Below are 22,103 nucleotides of genomic sequence, written 5' to 3' on the forward strand. Positions count from 1 at the left end.
TGACATCCAACTGTCACAAATCACTGTTAAGAGGGTCTTTGTCTTTTCCCCAGCCCATGACCCTGTTCCAGATTCAGTTCCTGAATGCCATTGGAGATCTGTTGGATCTGATTCCTTCGGTTTCTCAAACAAAAAATTCCAGCCTGAAGGTTTTTAAGAGATGGGACATGGGACATTGCTCTGCTCTCATTAAGGTGAGACACATAGCAGCCTCTGTCTTTTTCCTTGCTCCGGGCCACGCAGACTTTTTCTATATGTCAATCCAAGTGTGGCCACATCTCAACCCTGGCTGGAGCCATCTATAAGCTCATGGGTCCTCTGTCTAGAAGTTAAGAATTAGAAGGAGCTGATGGAGGGAATTGGAAGTTCATGATGTTACCTCTGTTTCTTCCACCATTCCTCATGCCATATGCACCTGCCACTCCCACCTCCCACAGTCTTCCATTTTGGATACTTGAAGGACAGAGTCTGTCTGTTTTGTGCACACTAGAGGTTAATGTTGTGCTCCTTGGCCATATTTTCTGATAAATATAGTAATGAACACCCAAATTGACACAATCCCTGTACACTTTCTACACTTGTAGTCAGTTATCTATATACCTCTGCGTCATTCACTATGATTCTGGCTATAGGTTCTTCCCGGATTTGAGAACATCTTTTTTGCTCACTCAAGCTGGTACACATACGCAGCCATGCTCAGGATATATAAACACTGGGACTTCAACATCAAAGATAAAGACACCAGCAGTAGTCGCCTCTCTTTCAGCAGTTACCCAGGTAAATAAATTTAGAGGGACATCGGAGTACTCTGAGTATTCTTTCAGAATGAAACCTTGGTGATTCAGAGTAACTGGAATGGGAGAAGAAACCTTTAGAGGTTAGTATGCATGAATGAAAGTTGATTTTCAGAATGCCTTTTGAAGAAATACAGCTCTAATGCTTTTATTTAATGGAATGGTGTAAACAAAGTTAATGGCTGCCGAAAATTCACTTCAAAAAATGCCAAGTGAGGTACGAGGCACTTTCCTAGGCTCTGCGGTGGAAGCCGGGTTGGGCAACAGAAATCCTGCTCTTGGTATCTCCTCGAGGGCCTGTTTCTTTTATTCGTCACAATATCCACAGAACTTAATCTAGTCTGTGGCACTTTGTACTTAATCAATTTTTGCTGAATGAATGTGTAAGCTTATAAATCTGACACTAGCAAGATAAGTACAATACAGATAATAATGGTATTATTACTGGGTACTATGTGGGCTACAGCCGAAATGTAAGGAATGTTGAAAGTATTCAAAAGAGGGTCAGCTCATATTGGATTGTCAAGGAAAGGAAAGAGAGGCTGACACTTGAGATGAACCATGAATGATGACTAGAATTTGAACAGGTAGAGATGGGTGGGAAGGACAGTCTCTGTGGAGTAGGAGTTGCAAGCTCCTATTCTTGAAGGGGCCAGGCAGATGATGTAAAATGGATAAAGGAGGGCTGGTATAAGAAAATAAAAGGGAAAACAATTGTAGCAAACACATGACCCATTGAAAGGGCGCCAAGTGCTCGGCTCCCAATGACTATTGTCACTCAGCAATATGGAGGTCAGTGTTGCCAGATCCTTCAACTTCTGAAGATAGAAATATAGATTTAACAAAACCCATTGTGTGAACCTAATGAAGCATGTCTGCTAGCTGGATGGCCCCCTCAGTGTTGGTTTGCTACCTCTTCAGGAAACGTCATGGGTAAAAGCAAGGGGAAAATTCTTACCAAACATCTAAGAGTCCAACACGGATACAAGGTGGACACTTCTGACCTTTAATTCCATATTTGTAACTTACAGGGTGGTTATACAAACCACCTGTTTTATCTATCTACCTTTGTCAGAGTATCATTACCCCTTCTGGTATTATTATTCCTGGTAGTATTAATACCATCCTATTAGGAATTCTGATCAGTGGCATAACTTGGTATTTTTCTGTCCTTGTGACCTGATCCTTCCTTTGAAAATACTTTGATTTCATCTTTGTCATTGCTTGCTTAATTGTTTTAAAATTATTGAGGGGGGCTGGGCTCTCCTCTCTCAGAGTTAGACTGTGTTTTGACTTCTTTGTATTCCTTCAGACTGAAATTTAAGGACGGCAAGAGACCGAGGCCAGTCAAATATTCATATTCTTCCTCTCATTTGCAGTAAAATGCAATGTTCAGATGTTACCTGCACTGCTTTGAAATCTCTGCAGAATGGTGTTCTTTCATAGTCTTAATAATCCTGGATCCCAGAGGTAGTGATGGGGAAGGAATTTCCTATGAGACGTATAAGTCTGTTAACATTCGCACATATGTATGTATCTTTCCAGAATAGGTACACAGATAATAGAGCTTTTTTAGAGCATATGAGAGAAAACAAGACTTTTTTTTAAAACCCAAGGTGTTTTCACAGGAGCTAGTGTAGCAATGTGATTCGTATTTTCTTTAATTGGACAGTTTTGTTCTCAACAGCAAACATGAAAAACGTGTAGGATCTCATTTCTGTTACAAAGAATTGTTTGATTAAAGAATCTGCCCGCCACTTTGAATTCATATGGAGCTAAGCTTTGCTGTGAACGTCATTCCCTGTGCGCTGTTGATCCTGGAACAAAGCTGGGGTGGCTTGTTTGTTTGTTGGTGGAGGAGTGCCATGGATTAGGAGTGTGGTATCAGGACCTGGAGGTTCTTCATGATACGAGAAGGGTGTTAAGAATTACTGAGTCAGAGCAGGAATAATCAAGTCATGAAATATTTGTGACTTGGCTGAGACCCATATTAAAGATGACAACTGGGATGGTATAGAGACTGTTATACTAAAGATACAAATAACTCTGAAGATTTCCAATGCACCTATCCATACTTTTATAATACATCATGACCCCCACCCCACTGCTGCCCGATTCTGTGGAAGTGACCACCAAGATGATTGCCCTGAAAAACACTAAAGCTTCAAGACAACAAAGACATTTTTTTGTTTTGAGGTTGTCCAAAAGGAAAATGATAGAGCTAGGACAGCTGTAAACTGTTCCTCCACGTACGAAATCCAACGATTTTACTTTGGAGAGCCTCAGTTTTCTCATCTAGAGAATGAGACTAACGTAAAGGCTGACTTCATAGAGTGGTAAACATTATGTAATTTATTTATTCATCCACAATTTTCTATGAAATTGTCGTGTTAGGCGAAGTATTTATGACAGGAGACAGGACAGATGCAGTCCCTATTCTAACAAAATTTGTATTCTGGTGGAAGGGACAAATAAAAAAGCAATGATTAAAGTGTGATTTATGAAATAATAGGGAAGACTAGTTTGGGGATGTTGATCTTCCAAGAGAAAGTAAAATTTAAGTTGAGGCGCAAAAACAAGTATAAATTAGCAAATGGGGACAAGGGGGCAATAAAATGTTCCATGTAGGCCAAGCAGCATGTGTAAAGGCCTGTAGGCAAGAAAAAAAAATGTGGAGAAGGCCAGAAAGACGGAATGGAGGACAGTGAAGACCATTCAGGTGACAAGTGGTAGAAGTGACATTAATAGATTTGCATATTAGAATTACCTGGCCCACACAAAAGGAGGACGAGACAGGTTGCCAAGAGAACATTTAGAAGCCTGAGGCAATAATCTGGTGCCTCAAGCCATGTAATGTTTTGTAGATGGTCAGTCAGGATGTGGAGGGAAGATTGAGATCCATCTTCAAGAAGAGAACAATATCAACAATGACTGCTGAATTACTCCAGCAATTCAGGAATTTCTATGGGCTCCCGTTGTCCTAGCCAGAATCTTTGAGAGGTAATGACCTAATGGGAGTTGTCACAAGGGCACTCCCAAAGTCGTAGTCCAGCGTAGGAGAATAGAAGAAACAGTAGTAATCCAGCACACTCAGATTTATCTAAGTCAGTCTCATGCTCTGTGTTCACCAGAGCCCCAGGTGACTCCATAAAAATGGAGGTGGTTATGTCAAGGAAACAAATTAATATAATAACTCCCGTCTTAATCTAGAAAAGGTAAGGTGACTTGGTAGCTTAATAGTTTCCATCTTTTCCAGACTGTTTTTTTTTAAGATTTTATTTATTTATTTGACAGAGAGAGACACAGCGAGAGGGAACACGAGCAGGGGGGGTAGGAGAGGGAGAAGCAGGCTTCCCGCTGAGCAGGGAGCCTGATGTGGGGCTCCATCCCAGGACCCTGGGATCACGACCTGAGCCGAAGGCAGACGCTTAACGACTGAGCCACCCAGGCGCCCCAGACTGTTTTTTTTTTTAAAAAAAAAAAAACTGAGTAGGACTTTCCTTTACCCTTGGGGAAATTATTTCACCTGAAGATACTAACATGAAATGCCCTGAGAAAGTCAAAAGTAGACCACAAGTATGCCAGGTGCTAATAAACCTCGGGACTACCCTCAGGCTCAGGTGAGTGATGTTCCAGCTTTGAAGTGCTGTCCTCAAAACTTCCTAAGTGCCCCCTCCAGCACCTCAAGACCAGCCAGGTTGGCAGTACTAGGGCATCCTGGAGTCAGCCTGCATCCCATGTGTCCTACTTAGCGGGCGCCTGGGTAGCTTAGTCAGTTAAGCGTCTGAGTCTTGATCTCAGCTCAGGTCTTGATCTCAGGATCTTGAGTTCAAGCCCTGTGTTGGATCCTACTTAAAAAAAAAAAAAAAAAAATTGTCCCCACCCCATGTATGTATTATTTAGGGAACACTTTTTTTTTTTTGGTCTTTAAGTATTTTCTTTTTTTTAAATTTTATTTTATTATGTTATGTTAATCACCATACATTAGAAATTTTCCAGAATATCCTTCTAGTGCCCAGGACTAGCCAGAAGAGCACAGCCATCCAGGTGGGGCTAAGCTTAGACAAGAACCCATGTGGTTCCTGGTCTTTGGATGTCCCTTTTTTGAGAGCTCTTCCCCTCCATCCTTATCCATACATTCAACAAGATGTTGCTCATAAACATGGGACTCAAGCCGATGGGATGTCCTGGTGAGCAGATAGATCCTTTCTGCTGGCCGTCACAGTATATTTGCTGCATGACTGAGCTGACAGAATGTTGGTGACAGGATGATTTGAGGTGGCCCTCATGTCAGACACCGCATGTGGTCAGGGCTCCAGGCTATCGAAGGTCGCTCTTACCCTCAGGCTAAAGCATGTGTGTGGACCTGCCTCCCTTCAACAGCACTGGAGCGTGGCTGAGGAGGCAACAGGGAATTTACTGTAGACTCCAGTGCTGGCCCCTCAGGTGGTCACCTCACCCCCTCCACCCTCTGTAGCACGTGTTTGGCAGTCCTCTGTGGCTAGGCCTGGCCCTTACAAAGGCTTTGGAGAATCTCACTCCACGACACAAAGAGACCTTTGCAGCAGATCCCATGCCCCCATGAGGTAAGTTCCTACTCTCTCAGGCCAGTCTTCAGCTGGATGGATACTCCTTGGGAGACTGGGATCGCCCTTCTGGCTCTGCCCACTGGCTTCTCACCTGTCCTGCCCACAAGTGGGGGTGTGTGGAAGGCAGGGTAGAGTCGGTATGGAAAGAAATCACATTCTAGGAATGCAATGATTACAGCATAAGGAGTCCAAGAGAAGACAGACACAGAAGGAAAATATGTTGATATACGTTTGTGCTATAAAATTCTGAATGGCAGAAATGAAGTATCATTCACACTTTTCTTAATATTCTGGGTAAGACTTGCATCTGTGGCCATCATTAACAAGAGCAGTAACGATTTTTTGAGAGAGTTCTTAGAAGCCAGTGTTCACAGGCCATATGATCGATTGCAGACTGGCGGAGTCATTAAGGAAATGGTGTCAGGGAACGGCAGAGGCAAAGAAATCTACGTTGTTTCAGTACAGACAGGTTCCAAAGAGTCCTGGCTTTATGAATAATAACAATATTGCTACCTTTTTCTCATGGCGGGTGATCTACAATTATTCAGGAACAAAGCACTTAAATAATAAAGAATGTACAGAGATGGTACCTGGACACTCTAAAGAATCTTCACATGTACTGATTGGACACTAGACAAGTGTATTAGTATCTTCCTCTACCCATTTTTCTAAATCTTCATTTATAAGTGTCTATACCTCATATGGGCCTATGAATTTTGCAATTTGCCTTTTCATTCAAGTGTTTATGTAGGCAGGAGCCCTGCAAAAAATAACTCACCTGGAAACTCTAAAGAAGGTAGCCCTGGATAACCTTGTTCTAGAAGCATCCCATCCGGTTTTGAATTGCCATGGTCTGTTTTACCGAACAGCTAAGGAAGAGAAAAGCCCTGTGCTAGCCCTCCTGCAGGATACAGCCAACTATTGATTTTGGCTGTGCAGTCACGAACCGAGGAAGTCAGACATAGAGAGAAATCCCACAGGAATGGCAGCACTAAAAAGGTAGCTAATACCACTGCAGGAAGACCTCCCTGCAAAGGGCTACTGATTTCGATTACATTGAATCTGTAAATCAATTCAAAGTAAATTGACATGTCAATAATCCTGAGTCTTTCCATCCACAAATACTGCATCTCTGTTTATTTAGGTCTTCTTTAATTTGAGCGATGCTTTGTAGTTTTCATTTTAAGGGTCTTACATACATTTAGTGTTTTGATATCAAAATAACTTTTGATGCTACTCTAATCAGAATTGATATTTTATTCCTTTTCCAATTGTTCATTGCTTTTAGAGTTTCTCTATTGCTACATAACAAGCCAGTCCAAAAATTAGATGCTTGAAATAAAAATAATAATTTAGGGGGCGCCTGGGTGGCTCAGTTGGTTAAGCGACTGCCTTCGGCTCAGGTCATGATCCTGGAGTCCCGGGATCGAGTCCCACATCGGGCTCTCTGCTCAGCGGGGAGTCTGCTTCTCCCTCTGACCCTCCCCCTCTCATGCTCTCTGTCTCTCATTCTCTCTGTCTCAAATAAATAAATAAAATCTTTAAAAAATAATAATAATAATAATAATTTAGTATCTCATGGTTTCTGTGGACCAGGAATTTAGATTAGGGCACAGTGAGGATGACTTGTCTCTACGTCTCTGTATCTGGGTCTTTAGCTGAGGACTCCAAGACTAGGGGGCTGAAATCTATGATAGCGTAACTGAAGCTAGAGAATACACTTCCAAGGTGACTCACTTACATGGTTGACAAGGTGGTGCCAGCAAGTTGGTTTTCCTCTCCTTGGGCCTCTCCGCAGGACTGCTCAAGTAACGTCATGACGAGGTGCCTGGCTTCCCGCAGACCAAGTGACCCAAAAGAACAAGGCAGAAGTAGCAATGCCTATTATGACCTAGTGTCAGAAGTCACACATTGTCACTTCCACCACATTCTATTCATTAGAAGCACATTATTATGACCAGCCCACACACAAGGAAAGGAAATTAGAATCTATCTTTTAAATGGAAGAATGTCAAAGAATATATGAAAATTTTAAAACCATCACAATACAGAAATATAATTTCTTTGTATATTTATTGTGTATCCTGGGACTTTTCTAAATTCACTTGTCAGTTCTAACAGCTTCTTTGTAGATTTCTTGGGATTTTTCTGTGTACATAATCATGTCATCTCTGAGTAAAGGCAGTTTTACTTCTTCCTTCCCTTGTATGTCTTTGTTTTCTTGCATGATTGCACTAATAAGACCTCCAGCACGGTGTTGACTAGAAGTGGCATGAAAATCCTTTGCCAGTTCCTGATCTTAGGGGAGAAGTATTCAGTGTTTCACCATAAAGTATGATGTTTGTTGTAGGTGTTTGGAGATACCCTTTATAAGTTTAAAGAGGATCCCCTCCCTTCCTATTTTGTTTAATGTTTTTGTTTAACGCATTTTTGTGAAATTCTCAGCTTCTATTAAAATGATCATATGATCTTTCTCCTTTATTAATACAGTGAGTTCCATGGGTTGACTTTCAGATGTGAAGCCAACTTGGCATTCCTGGGATTAATCCCATTTAGTCATATTATTCTTTTTATTCATTTTTTATTCAACTTACTAATATTTGGTTAAGAATGTTTTCATTTATATTCATGAGAGATATTGGTGTATTGTTTCTTATAATAGTTTTGGTGTCCTGGTATACTTGTCCTTATAACCTGAGTTTGCAATTATTTCTTTTTCTTCTGTGTTTTCTGAAAGAGTTTGTGTAGGACTGGTAATATTTTTTGTCCCCTTAAGTGTTTAATAGAATTCATCAATTAAACCATTTAGACATGGGTTTTTGTTGGAAAGTTTTTAACTATGAACTCAATTTCTTTCATTGATATAGGACTATTCAGGTTTTCTAATTGTTCTTGAGCCAGTTTTAAAAATTTGTCTTTCAAAGAGTTTTTCATTTCTTTGAAGTTATCATGTTTATTGACATAAAGCTATTTATAATGTTTTCTATGAGCCTTTCAATGTCTGTCTGTAGGATCTGTGGTTAAGTCCTTTTAATCATTCATGATACTATATCTTCTTTTTTGTTATTCAGTCTAGCCAGAGGTGTGTCAATTTTACTGATATTTTCCAATAGCCAGATTTTATTTTCATTGATTTGTTTCCTATTGTGTGTTCATTTTCCCTCCTCATTGATTTCCATTCTTATCTTCATCGTTTTCTCTCGTACTTTGCACTTAACTTTTTTTTTCTAACTTCTTGAGGTAGAATCCTAGGTAATTTATCTTTGCTTTCTACTATAAGAAAATAAAATTATAAATTTCCTTCTAAGCACTCCTTTCAGTGCATCTGACACATTTTGGTGTGTTTTGTTTCCATTTCCATTCAGTTTAGAATATTTTATGATTTCTCACATGATTCCTTTAATCCATGATTCACTTGGAAGTGTCTTGTTTGATTTCCAAAAATTTGGAGACTTTCCAGATATTTTTGTCTTTTTTTTTTTCTTACTCAATTCTGTTATGAGTAAGCTGTCTTTCCTTTGAGCTTTCCTGGTACCCAATGCATAATTTCTTCAGAGCCCATATTCATATTCCGTATTCATTTATTCCACATTCTCCTGGTGCGCCCAGAGCCAGCACATAGCCTTGCAATGACAGTAATTACTGAATAAATATTTATGGAAGCAAAGAAGGAAGAAAGAAAGAAAAAAAGAGAATGGGAATTAAAAAGAAAAGGAGGGACACAGATAATGGATGACACACTCCCATGTGGACATGGCAGGAACTGCAAGGGGCACAGAGAGGGTAAACAAAATCAAAGGTGGAGGTGAGGGCTGCCTAAGACATCATCTTCTCTCCCGGTACTGCTCTCTCTTACAACTTTGGTTTGAAAACAGGAATCCAAGATGTTAAGGAATTATTACCGAGACATTTCAGATGCAATGCTGTAGGTTCAGCACAGAGGTTGGACTTTGAAGCTACTCCTCTGTAGCCATCCTGATTACAAGTGACTTGAATTGAACCTAACTAGTTTTATGGGATTTAGGCAGCACTCAAATTTTAAATAAATTGCTATAAACTTGTTTGTGCTCAACTTTTATTTCCTATTTATGTGCCTGCCACTGGGACTGACACTAAGCTAAACATTTGGTGTGTGTGATGTCATTTAATTTTCATGAAAACCTCACAAGGAGGGTATTGTATTTGCATTTTCAAAAAAAACAAAAAACAAAAAACAGGTTCAGAAAAGTTAAATAACATGCTCAAAATCACTAGACTCAGGGGTTGGGGACTGAGTTCAAACAATATATCGGACTATAGATATCCCTTGTTGTTTGTTGCTGTTGTTGTTTCGGAAATGGTTCAGTTTGCTTTTAAGTTAAAGGGTTAAGACTAAAAAAAGAGCTCCAAGCTCAAAGACCCTCACAGGCATGCCATGGGGGCGGAGCACTTGCAGGGGAACAAAGCTGGAATTCCAAGTGTTTTAACTGAGGATTCCAGTAACAATGATTCCTAAGAGTAACAATGATTCCTAAGAGGCTGAGTCTTCACGCTTAATTATCTCTAAGTGAGGTTCTCTGGAAGGCACTTAGGGTGTCTCATCAAGCCTGCAGGCGCCCCTCCTTTGCATAACATCCAGGCATCCCATCCCCTCCCCCACACACATATACACACCCCTTAGACTTAAAGTTCTCAGGGAGCTTGCTAAAAATGCAAATTCCAAAGTGCCATCCACAGAAATTCTTATTCAGTTGGTTTGGGTTGGAGCGTGTATAACAAACATGCCAGCAGGTGATTCTAACACACCGGATCCAAGCCCACCCACTGAGATGCTGGCAACTCTACTGGTCTGTAGCAGACTTTGCTCAGCCTTTTCTCCTATGAAGTTCAAATCCTTGAAAGTAGGTGCACAGGAAGAAGAAAGAAGAGTCTCAGAGCTCCAGAAAATGCAGTTGCCGCCCTCATAATCCATAACGTTACCTTCATAAGTCACAAAATTGCCTACTTCGTGTACTGTAATTACTTTTAGTAATTCCGCGTTAGCTCTTTTATCTCAAATACTTTCATCGTCAAGCTGAAATATACACACTCTGCGAGTTAATACATGCCAAGATTTATGTCTTCTGCCTTTTGAAAAGTAGAACCAAGGGAGGAAAAGAAATAAAAGTAGAACAAGGGCACCTGTTTTGAAGGATTGTAGATAGATTTTACAGCACTTCATTTCTGTTTTCTAAAGTACCTTTCTCTTGTTCTCTGCACCGTCCCGGGACACTGATGTCTTCCTTTGCCCAGGCCACACCTGTCTCCCCCCATCCCTGGCTCAGGAAATTTCCTTCTTCTATCTTAGAAATCTCACCTTACTTTCCATACTTGTCCTAAGGTGATTTTCCCCTACTCCACCCTGTTTAAACCTACAACTCCCTGTGACTCACTCTGTTTTTCATTGTTTCCATTGTATTCGCTCCATTGCGCTCCATTGTGTGTGTCATTAAGTGTTGTTGCTATTTGCAAGATGACACATCTGTTCCCATCACGTTTGTTAGGCATAGGGTATAGTGGAAAAGGCATGTGTTGAGAGTCAGTTTTAGATTTATTCCTGAAAACACTATTAGCTTTAAATAGCTGAGTATTTAAAAAAAAAAAAAATAGCTCATCGAAGTGCCATGTTTGTGAAGATCAGGTGATGGTGTCCATCCTTCTAAAGCAAGGTATTTGGTGTATGGCAGGTACACGGTCAGTGTGAGTCACCACTATCTTCTCTTTCTTCCTTAGATTTAACAGTTACTTATTGAGCACCTACTATGTGTCAAATCCTCTTCTTGGTGCTGGAGTGAACAAGACAGAAAAAGGCCCTGCCCTCATGGATCTTACATGCTATGGGATAGAGGGAAAAGAAAATAGGAAACAAATTAATATAAAGTAAATAAGATGATAATTCGTTATGGAAGAAAAACCAATTTCGTGTTGATGTGGATGATAACAGAATGTTGATGAAATATAAAGCCGACTTCTTGATAGTCACTCTAAATAGTCTTTAAAAGACCTACTCATTTCTTTATGTGGACCACGGCAGGGTACTCAGTCTCCACGGTATGGGCTCATGTGCTGAAACACACAGTAGTATGAATCCTCCATGGCTCATATTCCCACTGCAGGATTAGGCAGAAATGGGCTCAATAAATTCTTCCTTGATTGAAGAATAATCACTGGAAGGAGAAGTGGAGATTGATTGCCACCAGTTAGGATCTTGGCAGGAAGACAAGCAAATGCCACTCTGGAAGATGGGAAGACGGAGTCCCTTGTTGAGCAGGCAAAATACATGGCTGTAGGATTTTGTGTCCTGGGATACCAGGGAGCCCCACAGGCCTCCCTTCCCAAGAGTGAGGAAGGAGAAGAGCCACCAGCTGCAGGCAGCTGCCGTAGAGCAGGGGTTCTGGTGGAGGCTCTGAGGGGAGCCGAGGGGAGCAGGGAGGGCGGTCTGAGGGAAGAGCTCCTGAGGGAATTCTCATATCATCTCTGAACTGGGAATTACCGCACAGTGCTTGGGATATGCTCTGTGTGTAAGACACACTTCCTGGCTGGTTGCCACACTGGTTCGGAGAAGGCGGACAGCCCAGCCCAGGCTGGTGCTCTCCACAGGGCAGAGAAGTGATACTGTCCCTCTTCAGTAGTGGGAAGAAGCTAAGCAGAAAGGCGGAGAACATGGTACAAAGTTATTTTGCTTTTCGTTAAAAGAGGAAAGGAAGACCAGAGAGGTCCCCAAGTGTCATATCCACTTGTGTTAAAATCAAATGGCAGTAAGACCTTTGAAAACAAAATATGTTGTATAATTGGATTATTTTTATTATTGGATCAGTTTGCTTTTTCTGTATAAAAAATAACCTCCAAAACTTTGTGGCTAGAAACAATATGTGATTACTATTGCTTTTGAGTCCACAGGTCAGCTAAGTGGCTCTTTCTAGACACCTCAGCTGCTCACGTTCATGCCTCTGTGGCTGTCTATGGAGTGAGTGGGTGTGCAGCTCTGCTGAGGTTGGAAGAACTCCCTTGCACGCTTGGGGGTTGGCAGGCTAGAACTTGACCTTGGCTGAGATGGTTAGTCCTCCTCCACATGGCCTCTCACCTAGAGACCAGGCTCAGCGGGGCTTCTTTACAAGACAATACCAAGGTTCCAGGAGAGTAAGCAGAAGTGTGCAAGGTTTCTTGAGGCTTAGCCTAGGAATTGGCACATTCTGGTAGCTGAAGCAAGTCCCAAATCCAGCCCAGATTGAGGAGATGGGGAAACATGAATCTTTTGATGGGAGACGCTGCAAGGTCACATCGCAGAGAATATGGAGGGTGGTGTGTGTGTGTGTGTGTGTGTGTGTGTGTGTGAAGAAATGCAGCACAGCTATTTTTATAAACATGATCCATACTCCTGATGCTGATTTGTGTGTTATTTACGTTCTTGGTCAACACTGATTCTACTCTTTGGGGATAAAATGAGGGCGTTTGGTCTTTGGGGCTTTGCAGCTGCAAATTAATGCAATGTGGACATGGGCGCAGTTTAAATGCACCTGATAGGACAACAAGGCTACATTTTTTCTGGGTTGTACTAAGCAATAGGTCTAAATGGCATCGGAGGGTAGTGGTCTCTGTTTATTTTTGTGATTCAAGTGATTTGTTTTAAGTCTTGAGATTTATTAACTGTCAGGGTTCCCTTTTATTTCTTAATTTAATTCGGCAATGAACTTACTATGAAATGTTATTTGCAGCCTGGCTTTCATACTTGAGTGTTTCACTTCCTCCTGATCTAAAATTGTCTGCCTTTCAAAGCTGCTAATGACAGATAAAAGCAAGAATATAATTTGACATTGCCAAAGAACATTTGTTTCTCTTGTAATGCTTCAGGATTTTGTCCCCACTTGGCCTTTTCCTTTTTATTTCATCTTAAGCTCTAAACTATAGAATTAACCACCGTCTTGACTAGAGTTGTTTTGCAAGCCAATTCATTCTCTTTGTTCCAGAACTCTGGGTGGCCTACATTTTTCCATCTGTAATAAACAGTCTTGCTCTTGGAGGAACCACGGCTCCTTACATGTTAGTAGTAGTCACTCACACATATTAAAGAACGCCTGCCCTCTTGTGTTCATAGAGGTTGCTACAAGGAGTGGATTAGCAAGTTTATTATGCCAGAAATACGACATTCCACTCTATGGAGCTCTTCCACCAGGGAGCTTGCCCAAGGCAGCCAAATACGGTTGTACAGTTTGAACACTGCAAAATGACCCCAGCCTGAGAGGTGAATGAATGGTCACTGAAACCCATCCCACACTATGCTTGTGAAGCCATGCATCCAGTGTCCAGGCTGTATCTTCCAAGAGGAGTTGCCCATGAAAATTTCACTCAAGGATGCCATGCACTCATCAAGCCTTACTTATCCCACGGGCAATGTGCAACCTTCTGTCATTTATACGAACTCCTAATAGACCAGTGACAGCCTTGTGGAGGTTCATTATGAGTCGGTTGGACACTACCCTCATCACGTAACTTTCCTACTCAATAATTTCCAGAAATTAAAATTACACAGTTAGCGCTGCATGACATCACTTAGTCCCAGGTTATCAGAGGAAGGGAATAAGGAACAGAGAGATAAAATAAAAAGTGCCAAATCTGTTAGTTGCAGTGCAGGGAACAAAAATGCAGGCTTCCTGACTCCCACTGAGGCTCTGAGGTCGTAGCTTTAGCTTCAGGTGATCCCATTATTTGATAGCACCCCACCTATCCCTACCAGGCCTAGAGAGGATGCACAATAGTTTGTTCGTTGAATGAATAAATGAACGACTGTCCAACTATATTTTCTTTTTTTTTTTAATTTTAATTCCAGTGTCTTAACATGAAGTGTTATATTAGTTTCAGGTGTACAATATAGTGATTCAACAATTCTATGCATTAATCGGTGCTCATCACAAGGAAAGAATCCCGATCACCTCTTTCACCCATACCCCCCACCCACCGCCCCTCTGGTAACCATCTGTTTGTTCTCTATAATTAGGAGTCTGGTTTTTGGTTTATCTTTTTTTTCGCCTTTGTTCATTTGTTCTGTTTCTTAAATTTCACATATGAGTGAAATCATATGGTATTTGTCTTTCTCTAACCTAATTTCGCTTAGCATACTACTCTCTAGCTCCATTCATGTCGTTGCAAATGGCAATTTCATTCTTTTTGATGGTTGAATCATATTCCACTGTATGTATACACCACCTCTTCTTTGCCCATTCTTCTATCGATGAACACTTGGGATCCTTCCATATCATAGCTATTGTAGATAATGCTACAATAAACAGGGGTGCATGTATCCCTTTGAATTAATATTTTCATATTCTTTGTGTAACTATTCTGTAGTGCAATTCTTAGATCACAGGGTAGTTCTATTTTTAACTTTTTGAGGACCGTCCATACAGTCTTCCACATTGGCTGCGCCAGTTTGCATTCCCCCCAACAGTGCACAAGGAAGCGTTCCTTTTTCTCCACATCCTCAATAACAGTTGCTGTTTCTTGAGTTTTTGATTTTTAACCATTTTGACAGGTGTGAGGTGGTATCTCCTTGTAGTTTTGATTTGCATTTCCCTGATGATGAGTGATGTTGAGCCTCTTTTCATGTGTCTATTGGCCATCTTGATGCCTTCTTTGGCCAACTCTATTTTCTAATGTTTCTTTGCTTCCACCTCCCCAAACTTCCAATCTCTTATGCCACATCTATTCTTGCTGTACATCTTTGTTCATACCTGTGGTACTCACTGCTCTCTACCTAGTCAACTTTTTTTTTTTAAGATTTTATTTATTTATTTTAGAGAGTGAGTTTGGGGAGGAGCAGAGGGGGAGGGAGAAGGAGGGGAAAAGAATCTCTCGCAGAGGGGCGCCTGGGTGGCTCAGTCGGTTAAGCGACTGCCTTCGGCTCAGGTCATGATCCTGGAGTCCCGGGATCGAGTACTGCATCGGGCTCCCTGCTCGGCGGGGAGCCTGCTTCTCCCTCTGACCCTCCCCCCTCTCATGAGCTCTCTCTCTCTCTCATTCTGTCTCAAATAAATAAATAAAATCTTAAAAAAAAAAAAATCTCCCGCAGAGTCCATGCTAAGCACAGAGCCGCACACGGGCTTCATCTAACAACTATGAGATCATGACCTGAGCCAAAACCAAGAGTCGGTCACTTAGCTGACTGAGCCCCCAGGTGCCCCCTAGTCAGCTCTTACACAAGCTTCCTGACTCAGTTCCAGGTCTGCTTCCTCCATGAAGCTTTTCTCCTCCAGCCTTCATTAAGCCAGAAGAAGGAAAGCCATGAAGGCTGAGCGTAGGGGTTCACACTTAGTGGAAAGAGTGCTGGACTGGGTCAAGCTGGCTGTATGGTCCTGGACAGGTGTCCTCACCTCTCTGAGCCTCATCTTGTTCTTCGCGAACACAAAAGCTTCAGATCTGTTGGTGTTTCTCCAGGTGTGGCCTGCATAGTGCTGGTGAGGTGGTATTAGGTGGTCCATGGGCAAGTAATTTTTGCATGTTAGTAGAAATGTGTTTGATTTAATGTGTTTCCTGAGGGAAAAAAAGCCAAAACATTAACCCCACAGTTCTTCGGATATTATTGTATGCGACAAGTTAAGTACTTTAAGTTTGACAAGAGAGTTAATTTAAGGAAAAAATAGTAAGTAAATAATAGTACAAGTGATCAGATATGGCAGAAATGATAAGGTGGTATAAAAATGGTGTAAGTTTGGGAAGTTCCTCTGGTAAGTGTAGATGTTTTTCCTCTTTCTAAAGATCCTATAGACTCATTATGTAAAATTTGGGAAATACAGAAAAGTAGAAAGAGAAGAAAGAGGACATCCCTAATCTTATTATCCAACCATGAACCCTGTTAATACCTCTCCCTCACTACAAGTTCTCCTGCAAAATCCTAGTTAGTGGAGATCTATTTCTGTTTATCATTTTGGAAAATTGGAATAGTCCTGATTTAAGATATTTTTAGTGTCCAAATTATAAAATCAAAAAATACCAATAGAGAATCTAGGGTCAGAGGTCCACTGGCACCGTTTTATAAGCAACTGCTAAGTAAGCACACAGAGGTGAGCCCAAACCAAGAGAGGCTACTGCAGATCAAGGATCATAATAACTGATACTCTTTGCAAAATGCATTGTGTATGCAAAGCTCTACACCAATAATGTTGGTTGAATATACCAGCTATATGTATGCTGATTTGTATAATTGTCTCTCCTGTAGGGTTTTTGGAGTCTCTGGATGACTTTTACATTCTTAGCAGTGGTTTGATATTGCTACAGACCACAAACAGCGTGTATAATAAAACCCTACTAAAGCTTGTGGTACCCCAGTCTCTCCTCGCATGGCAAAGAGTTCGTGTAGCCAATATGATGGCAAATGATGGAAGGCAGTGGGCAGAGATCTTTTCAAACTACAACTCTGGTAAGTGGCCCGGCAGGATAGCTCTTAGGCAGGTACGTATGTTTAGGTTTCGAGTTAACCAGTAGACCCATACCCATACCCTTCTTCATGTCTCCCAATATTTCAGGCACCTATAACAATCAGTACATGGTCCTGGACCTGAAGAAGGTAAAGCCGAAGTATAGCCTTGACGCAGGCACTCTCTACATTGTGGAGCAAATTCCTACATATGTAGAATATTCTGACCAAACTGAGGTTCTACGGAGAGGTACTGTCTTTATGCTAGAAGTCTGGAAGTCTGATGAGTCTGTGAGTGTGTATGCGTATGTGGTGGGGAATGTGTGGTACGGGGCTATATGATGGGGTGCGGGGGGTGTTGAATGGTGGGGAAGAAAGGATGAGAAAGCCAGTGCTGGCTACACTGGGAAAGAATTCCCAGCCTCAGCACAACATGTAAAATCGGCACCGCAAACTCTTATAGGACACTGTGTAGTTGGGGACAAATCCAGGCATTTATAGTCTTAGGACTTCTCATAGCTCTAATATTGCCTTCGCTCCTGGGTAGGTCCGGGGTAAAGCTTTTAGTCAAATTCAGCAAATATTTACAGAAGTGCTTCCTTGGCCCAGGGACTGGAAAAGCATGGCTGCAGGTACAAAATCTCCGACCTTGAGAAGCAGTCTAGTGAGGAAGGGAGGCACATAAACAGCCGTTAGAACCCAGAAAGGGAAGAGCCGTCATAACGTCCACGGCACCAAGCCCAGGGGGAGCTGTGATCAGTGGGAGGATCAGAGAAGGCGGGTCTGGAGGGCAAGACGAGAGCCCCACCATTTGAAGAACCACCTCGATTTGAATCTCTGCTCCTCAAAGTCTCGGGCAAATGATCCACTCTCTCCAAGCCTCCCTTTCTCCATCTATAAAACCCAACAGTGGCAGTACAAGGTCCACAATCACTTATCAGTAATTTTGAAATCTCAAGATATTTTTTTGTTGTTCTTTCCTAGCAAACTTAGTAGTCTGACCTCCTCTTGGTAGCAAAAACTACCCGTTTGGTAGTTCGGTCGACTTGAACTATTTAGTCTTTATTTCCTCTCCTCCAGGGAGACTATACCTTAGGCTACAGAAATTTCAATGCCTTTGATTATGAAGTGTTGCCCACAGAGAATGCAATGTCATATGTGGTATGCACACCCCGTTGCCGTTCTAAAATCTGCAAAACCCTGAGTACTGAATTATCTGGCCTCCAAGAGATTCTGGATGTGGGAGTGTGGACCTTTGTAATTTCACAAAGTTGTGATGAGAGTGAATTGGGATAATTCTTGTAAATTCTTGAGCACATTGCTGACACAAAGCAAGCACTCTTGTCTTGCATCGATCATAGGGTTTGGCACACACAACATATGTGCATGTTTCTTGAATAAATGAGAGTGAAGATGATGTCTGAGTGATGGTTAAAGGTCACAAAAGAGCTCAGCAATTTGACAAGGGGACAAGGTCAAACAAATGGAGGCATGAAAACTGATGTGATTGAGAGACTGTTAGCTCGAGATAGCTAGCGGAAGGGCTATGTAGTGGAAGGTGGTGGTGCTTTTCTATCCTGCTAAGCAGTTTAGAAAATGGGAGTTTTTGAAAAGGGAGAAAAGACTGGAAGTCAGAGAGAAGGCAGGAGACTAATTAGGAAGCTATTGCAATAGATCAGCTGATAGATGAGCAGGAACAGAACCAAGGGAAGATACGGACCCCGGGAATCAGGGCCTGGTCCTCAGGCTCCCAGGTTCCCAGAGACTTTCTAATGACACCAACCAAATGCTCATAATATGCAGAAAACAGTTAGTGAAGGTGGTGACTTCAGCTGCCCAGCAGATCAGAGATCACCAAGTCAATAGAGAAGTCAAATCATTGACAGTCACTTGGTTAGGATGGCAGTTCAAAACTGAGAAGTCAGCTGGCTGATCTTGAAGCCTGGCCCATCCAGCTTGTAAGAGCCCGACAAAATTAGCAGCCTCAAGAGGGAGATGTGTACCGGAGGGGACAGGTTATTCAAGGCCTTTTCTTCTTTGGACTGCCACTGATTATGGAATGGCAGTCCAGTTCTTTGTGATCTTGTTCCTAGATCCCATGAAGAAATCTACTCTGAGACTAAAAAAAAAAAAAAAAAATCTAATGCTCATCTGTCTGTAGTTATTTTGCCGGAGGTGGGAAGAACAGAGAGTTAAATTCATTGTCTACTATATACTAGGCACTCTTTCGGGCCTTTTACTTATGTTCTCTTGTTTGATCTTCGTTAAGATACTTCCAGATAAGTAGCATTGTTACCATTTTACTGTAAGGAAAGAAAGGCTCAGAAAGCGATTTGCCCAAATACTTACGTGATGTCATATAGCCATTATAATAAAAGACAGAAAGTTCCACAAACCTCCTAGAATTTGGAAGCAGCTGTGGTATATTGCTGGAAGCCCTTGGTCAGAAGGGAGGCACTGAACATCTCTGAACCTCTGTTTCTTTCTTTATAAGGAGGGATGGTAATGCTTATATACATAATTAGGTTGTTGTGAGATTATACAAGATACTCTAAATGTTTTTGTAAATCATGAAGCTTTATGAAAATGTGATGTGTAAAGCAGCCATTTTGATTATTCATTTCAGCTGCGTTCATATAAAGAGAAGTATAATAATTATAATAGTTAATATTCATCTAATGCTTACCAAGCATAATGATTACCAAGGGGATCCTATAAAACAGTCAAAAGGGAGAAAGGCAGACAAAGGCCAAGACAATATGGGGGATGGGAAATAAACGCTGAATGGTGGAAGAGTCCCTGCGTTGACTAACTGTCCTATAAACAATAGCCCAGGCCACTGGAATCTGGGCTGTTCCTGAAATATTGATTGTACTAGAGCTGTGTCACATGTCTGACACTTAGTGACGAATGTGCTCTATGGCCTTGGCACATTATGAAGCTTGGGATGGAACTAAGCCTTAAGGAACGCTTACAAAAAGAAGTTAAAGCCTGCTGGAACCTTAAAGATCATCTCCAGTCTCTTCAAATTATGGATTCTTCCTTCTCCTTTCCCTGTTAAAAGGAGAAAATAAGTGAGGTTAACTGCCTAAGACCTGGTGATTTAGCCCTGAGCCTAGGTTTTCTGAACTCTAGGTACTATATTCTTCCACTGTCCCATGATTAGCACCTGGCATGTTCCCTGTTAGGGCCACACTGTGAAACTATCTCGACATTTCAGGAACCAGGTTCACTTAAACCAGCTCCCCAGACCGCTCTGTGTTACACTTCATTTTGTTATCCAGATCATAAGGTTATTTTCTGGTTAATAGATTGCTTTAAGAATTTTGGGTGAAGGGACGCCTGGGTGGCTCAGTCCAAAAGCGCCTGCCTTTGGCTCAGATCATAATCCCAGGGTCCTGGGATGGAGCCCCGCGTCGGGCTCCTTGCTCAGTGGGGAGCCTACTTCTCCCTCTGCCCCCACTGCTCCCCCTGCTTGTACTCTCTCTCACTGACAAATAAATAAATAAAATATTTAAAAAAAATAAGAAAGAATTTTGGGTGAAAACCAAAGAATTCTGATGCTCTTCTTTCCCTAATGGAATCATCTAGAGGTATACTGATTCTGTACGTTTAAAAGGATCAGTTTGAAGGCCAGTGTTCACATTCAAAGCTTTATTTTCTTTATAATATCATTTTGCAATCACACACCTGTGCCGATTTTCAAAAGAAACTATCATTAATAACATTTCTTTTGTTCCATCTCTCTTTTGTCTCCCTGTCAATCTCACCCTTCCTTCCTTCCATCCCAAATCAGGATATTGGCCCTCCTACAACATTCCTTTCCATGAAAAAATCTACAGCTGGAGTGGCTATCCAATGCTAGTTCAGAAGCTGGGTTTGGAGTACTCCTATGATATGGCTTCACGAGCCAAAATCTTCCGGCGTGACCAAGGGGACGTGACTGATATGGCATCCATGAAATATATCATGCGATACAACAGTACGTAGCACATTTCTCAAGAATCATTCCTCAAAACTCCCTTTCCTCCGCATGAATAAAGAATCCGTGTACGTTTTCCCACGTTAAGAATCCATCTCAGCAGTAGAAGGAATTATAAGAAGTTTTTAGTATTCAATCAATACTATACATATTTTATACTCGAAAGATAGAATTTTGTCTTCTTTTATAAAATGCCATGGAAGAAGATTCTACAGATTTTTTTCACTGAAAAAAAGAATATATAAAACACAGAGGCAATAACCCATACAGAGTACTTTTTTTTTTACCACTCCCCCTCAACCCTAACACAGGTTTTCTTCCAAGGACAGAAGCAGCTAATAAAACAAAAATTATTCATAAATACTCTGTTTTTGATGAACAGTATCAAATTTGTATTTATTTTGTAGAAAAATAGTGATGCACATTTATCCTTTATTCTCTCTTCCATCCACTCTTCACTGTGCAAGTTTCTTGAGAGCGGCTGGGTGAATGAGGCCACTGGGGGTGGACTCTTGATTATCTAGACTTGAACAGGTCCAAAGGCTTCCTGTGGGCAGGTGTATCCCAGAACAACCAGTACTCACCCTCTTCCCCATCACTATTTCCTCCTAGATTATAGGAAGGATCCTTACAGTAAGGGCGATCCCTGCAATACCATCTGCTGCCGTGAAGACCTGAACTCACTTAGCCCAAGTCCTGGAGGTTGCTATGACACAAAGGTAACATGCGAATTGGCTTTTGAATTTAATTTTTACCTGCACCTAGGCCTATCCAAAGGCAAAGCTGCAGAGATTTTTGTGGCATAAAACACAATATTGTCTCTGACCATAAATTCAATTCAGGAATCAGCTTTTGCAGATTCTGGTGGTAGGTCTCATTGCCTAACTTTAATGCCCTGCCCTGCCACTTAATAGAAAATTCCATAATCTTGGAATATTTGTTTCCTTATCTGTAAGACGGACATAACAGTACTTGCCTTATAGGATTGTTGTGAAGAATATTTAGTACCGATGTTGTGTTATTTGTAAATGTACACCATGATGGTGATGATGATGATGATGTTGATGTCTTAAGTTTTACCAGACTAGCCCAAAGTCCAAAGAACCTATTATTGGAAGCAGTGTGATTTCACATTAAACAGGAACTGAATTTAGCTGAAGGAACAGGTTTATTGGACAAGCACTAAAGGTTTTTCACCATGTTAGAATTATTAAGTGCTGTAATGCGTCTCCTAATATAGGTAATAAATAAGCATTACTTATTTGCAGTGGTGGGCTGAAGCCAACTCATAAGGGCTTGTGAGAACCAAT

At 41.4% G+C, this 22,103-nt stretch overlaps 1 protein-coding gene across 1 annotated transcript in view; it reads left to right on the plus strand.

The window, feature by feature from the left end:
• Nucleotides 1-22,103, plus strand: part of PLBD1 (phospholipase B domain containing 1) — a 54,635-nt gene that overhangs the window by 30,934 nt on the left and 1,598 nt on the right. Inside the window, exons 5-10 of the mRNA XM_045870206.3 lie at nucleotides 54-194; nucleotides 633-777; nucleotides 16,614-16,814; nucleotides 16,921-17,061; nucleotides 20,608-20,793; nucleotides 21,406-21,512. Coding sequence (XP_045726162.1) covers nucleotides 54-194; nucleotides 633-777; nucleotides 16,614-16,814; nucleotides 16,921-17,061; nucleotides 20,608-20,793; nucleotides 21,406-21,512 — 921 coding nt within the window. The remainder of the gene's footprint in view (nucleotides 1-53; nucleotides 195-632; nucleotides 778-16,613; nucleotides 16,815-16,920; nucleotides 17,062-20,607; nucleotides 20,794-21,405; nucleotides 21,513-22,103) is intronic.

This window comes from Mirounga angustirostris, unplaced genomic scaffold, assembly GCF_029215605.1.
Source record: "Mirounga angustirostris isolate CCGP_5_RB_7025 unplaced genomic scaffold, mMirAng1.0.hap1 SCAF_5, whole genome shotgun sequence".
NCBI lineage: Eukaryota > Metazoa > Chordata > Mammalia > Carnivora > Phocidae > Mirounga > Mirounga angustirostris.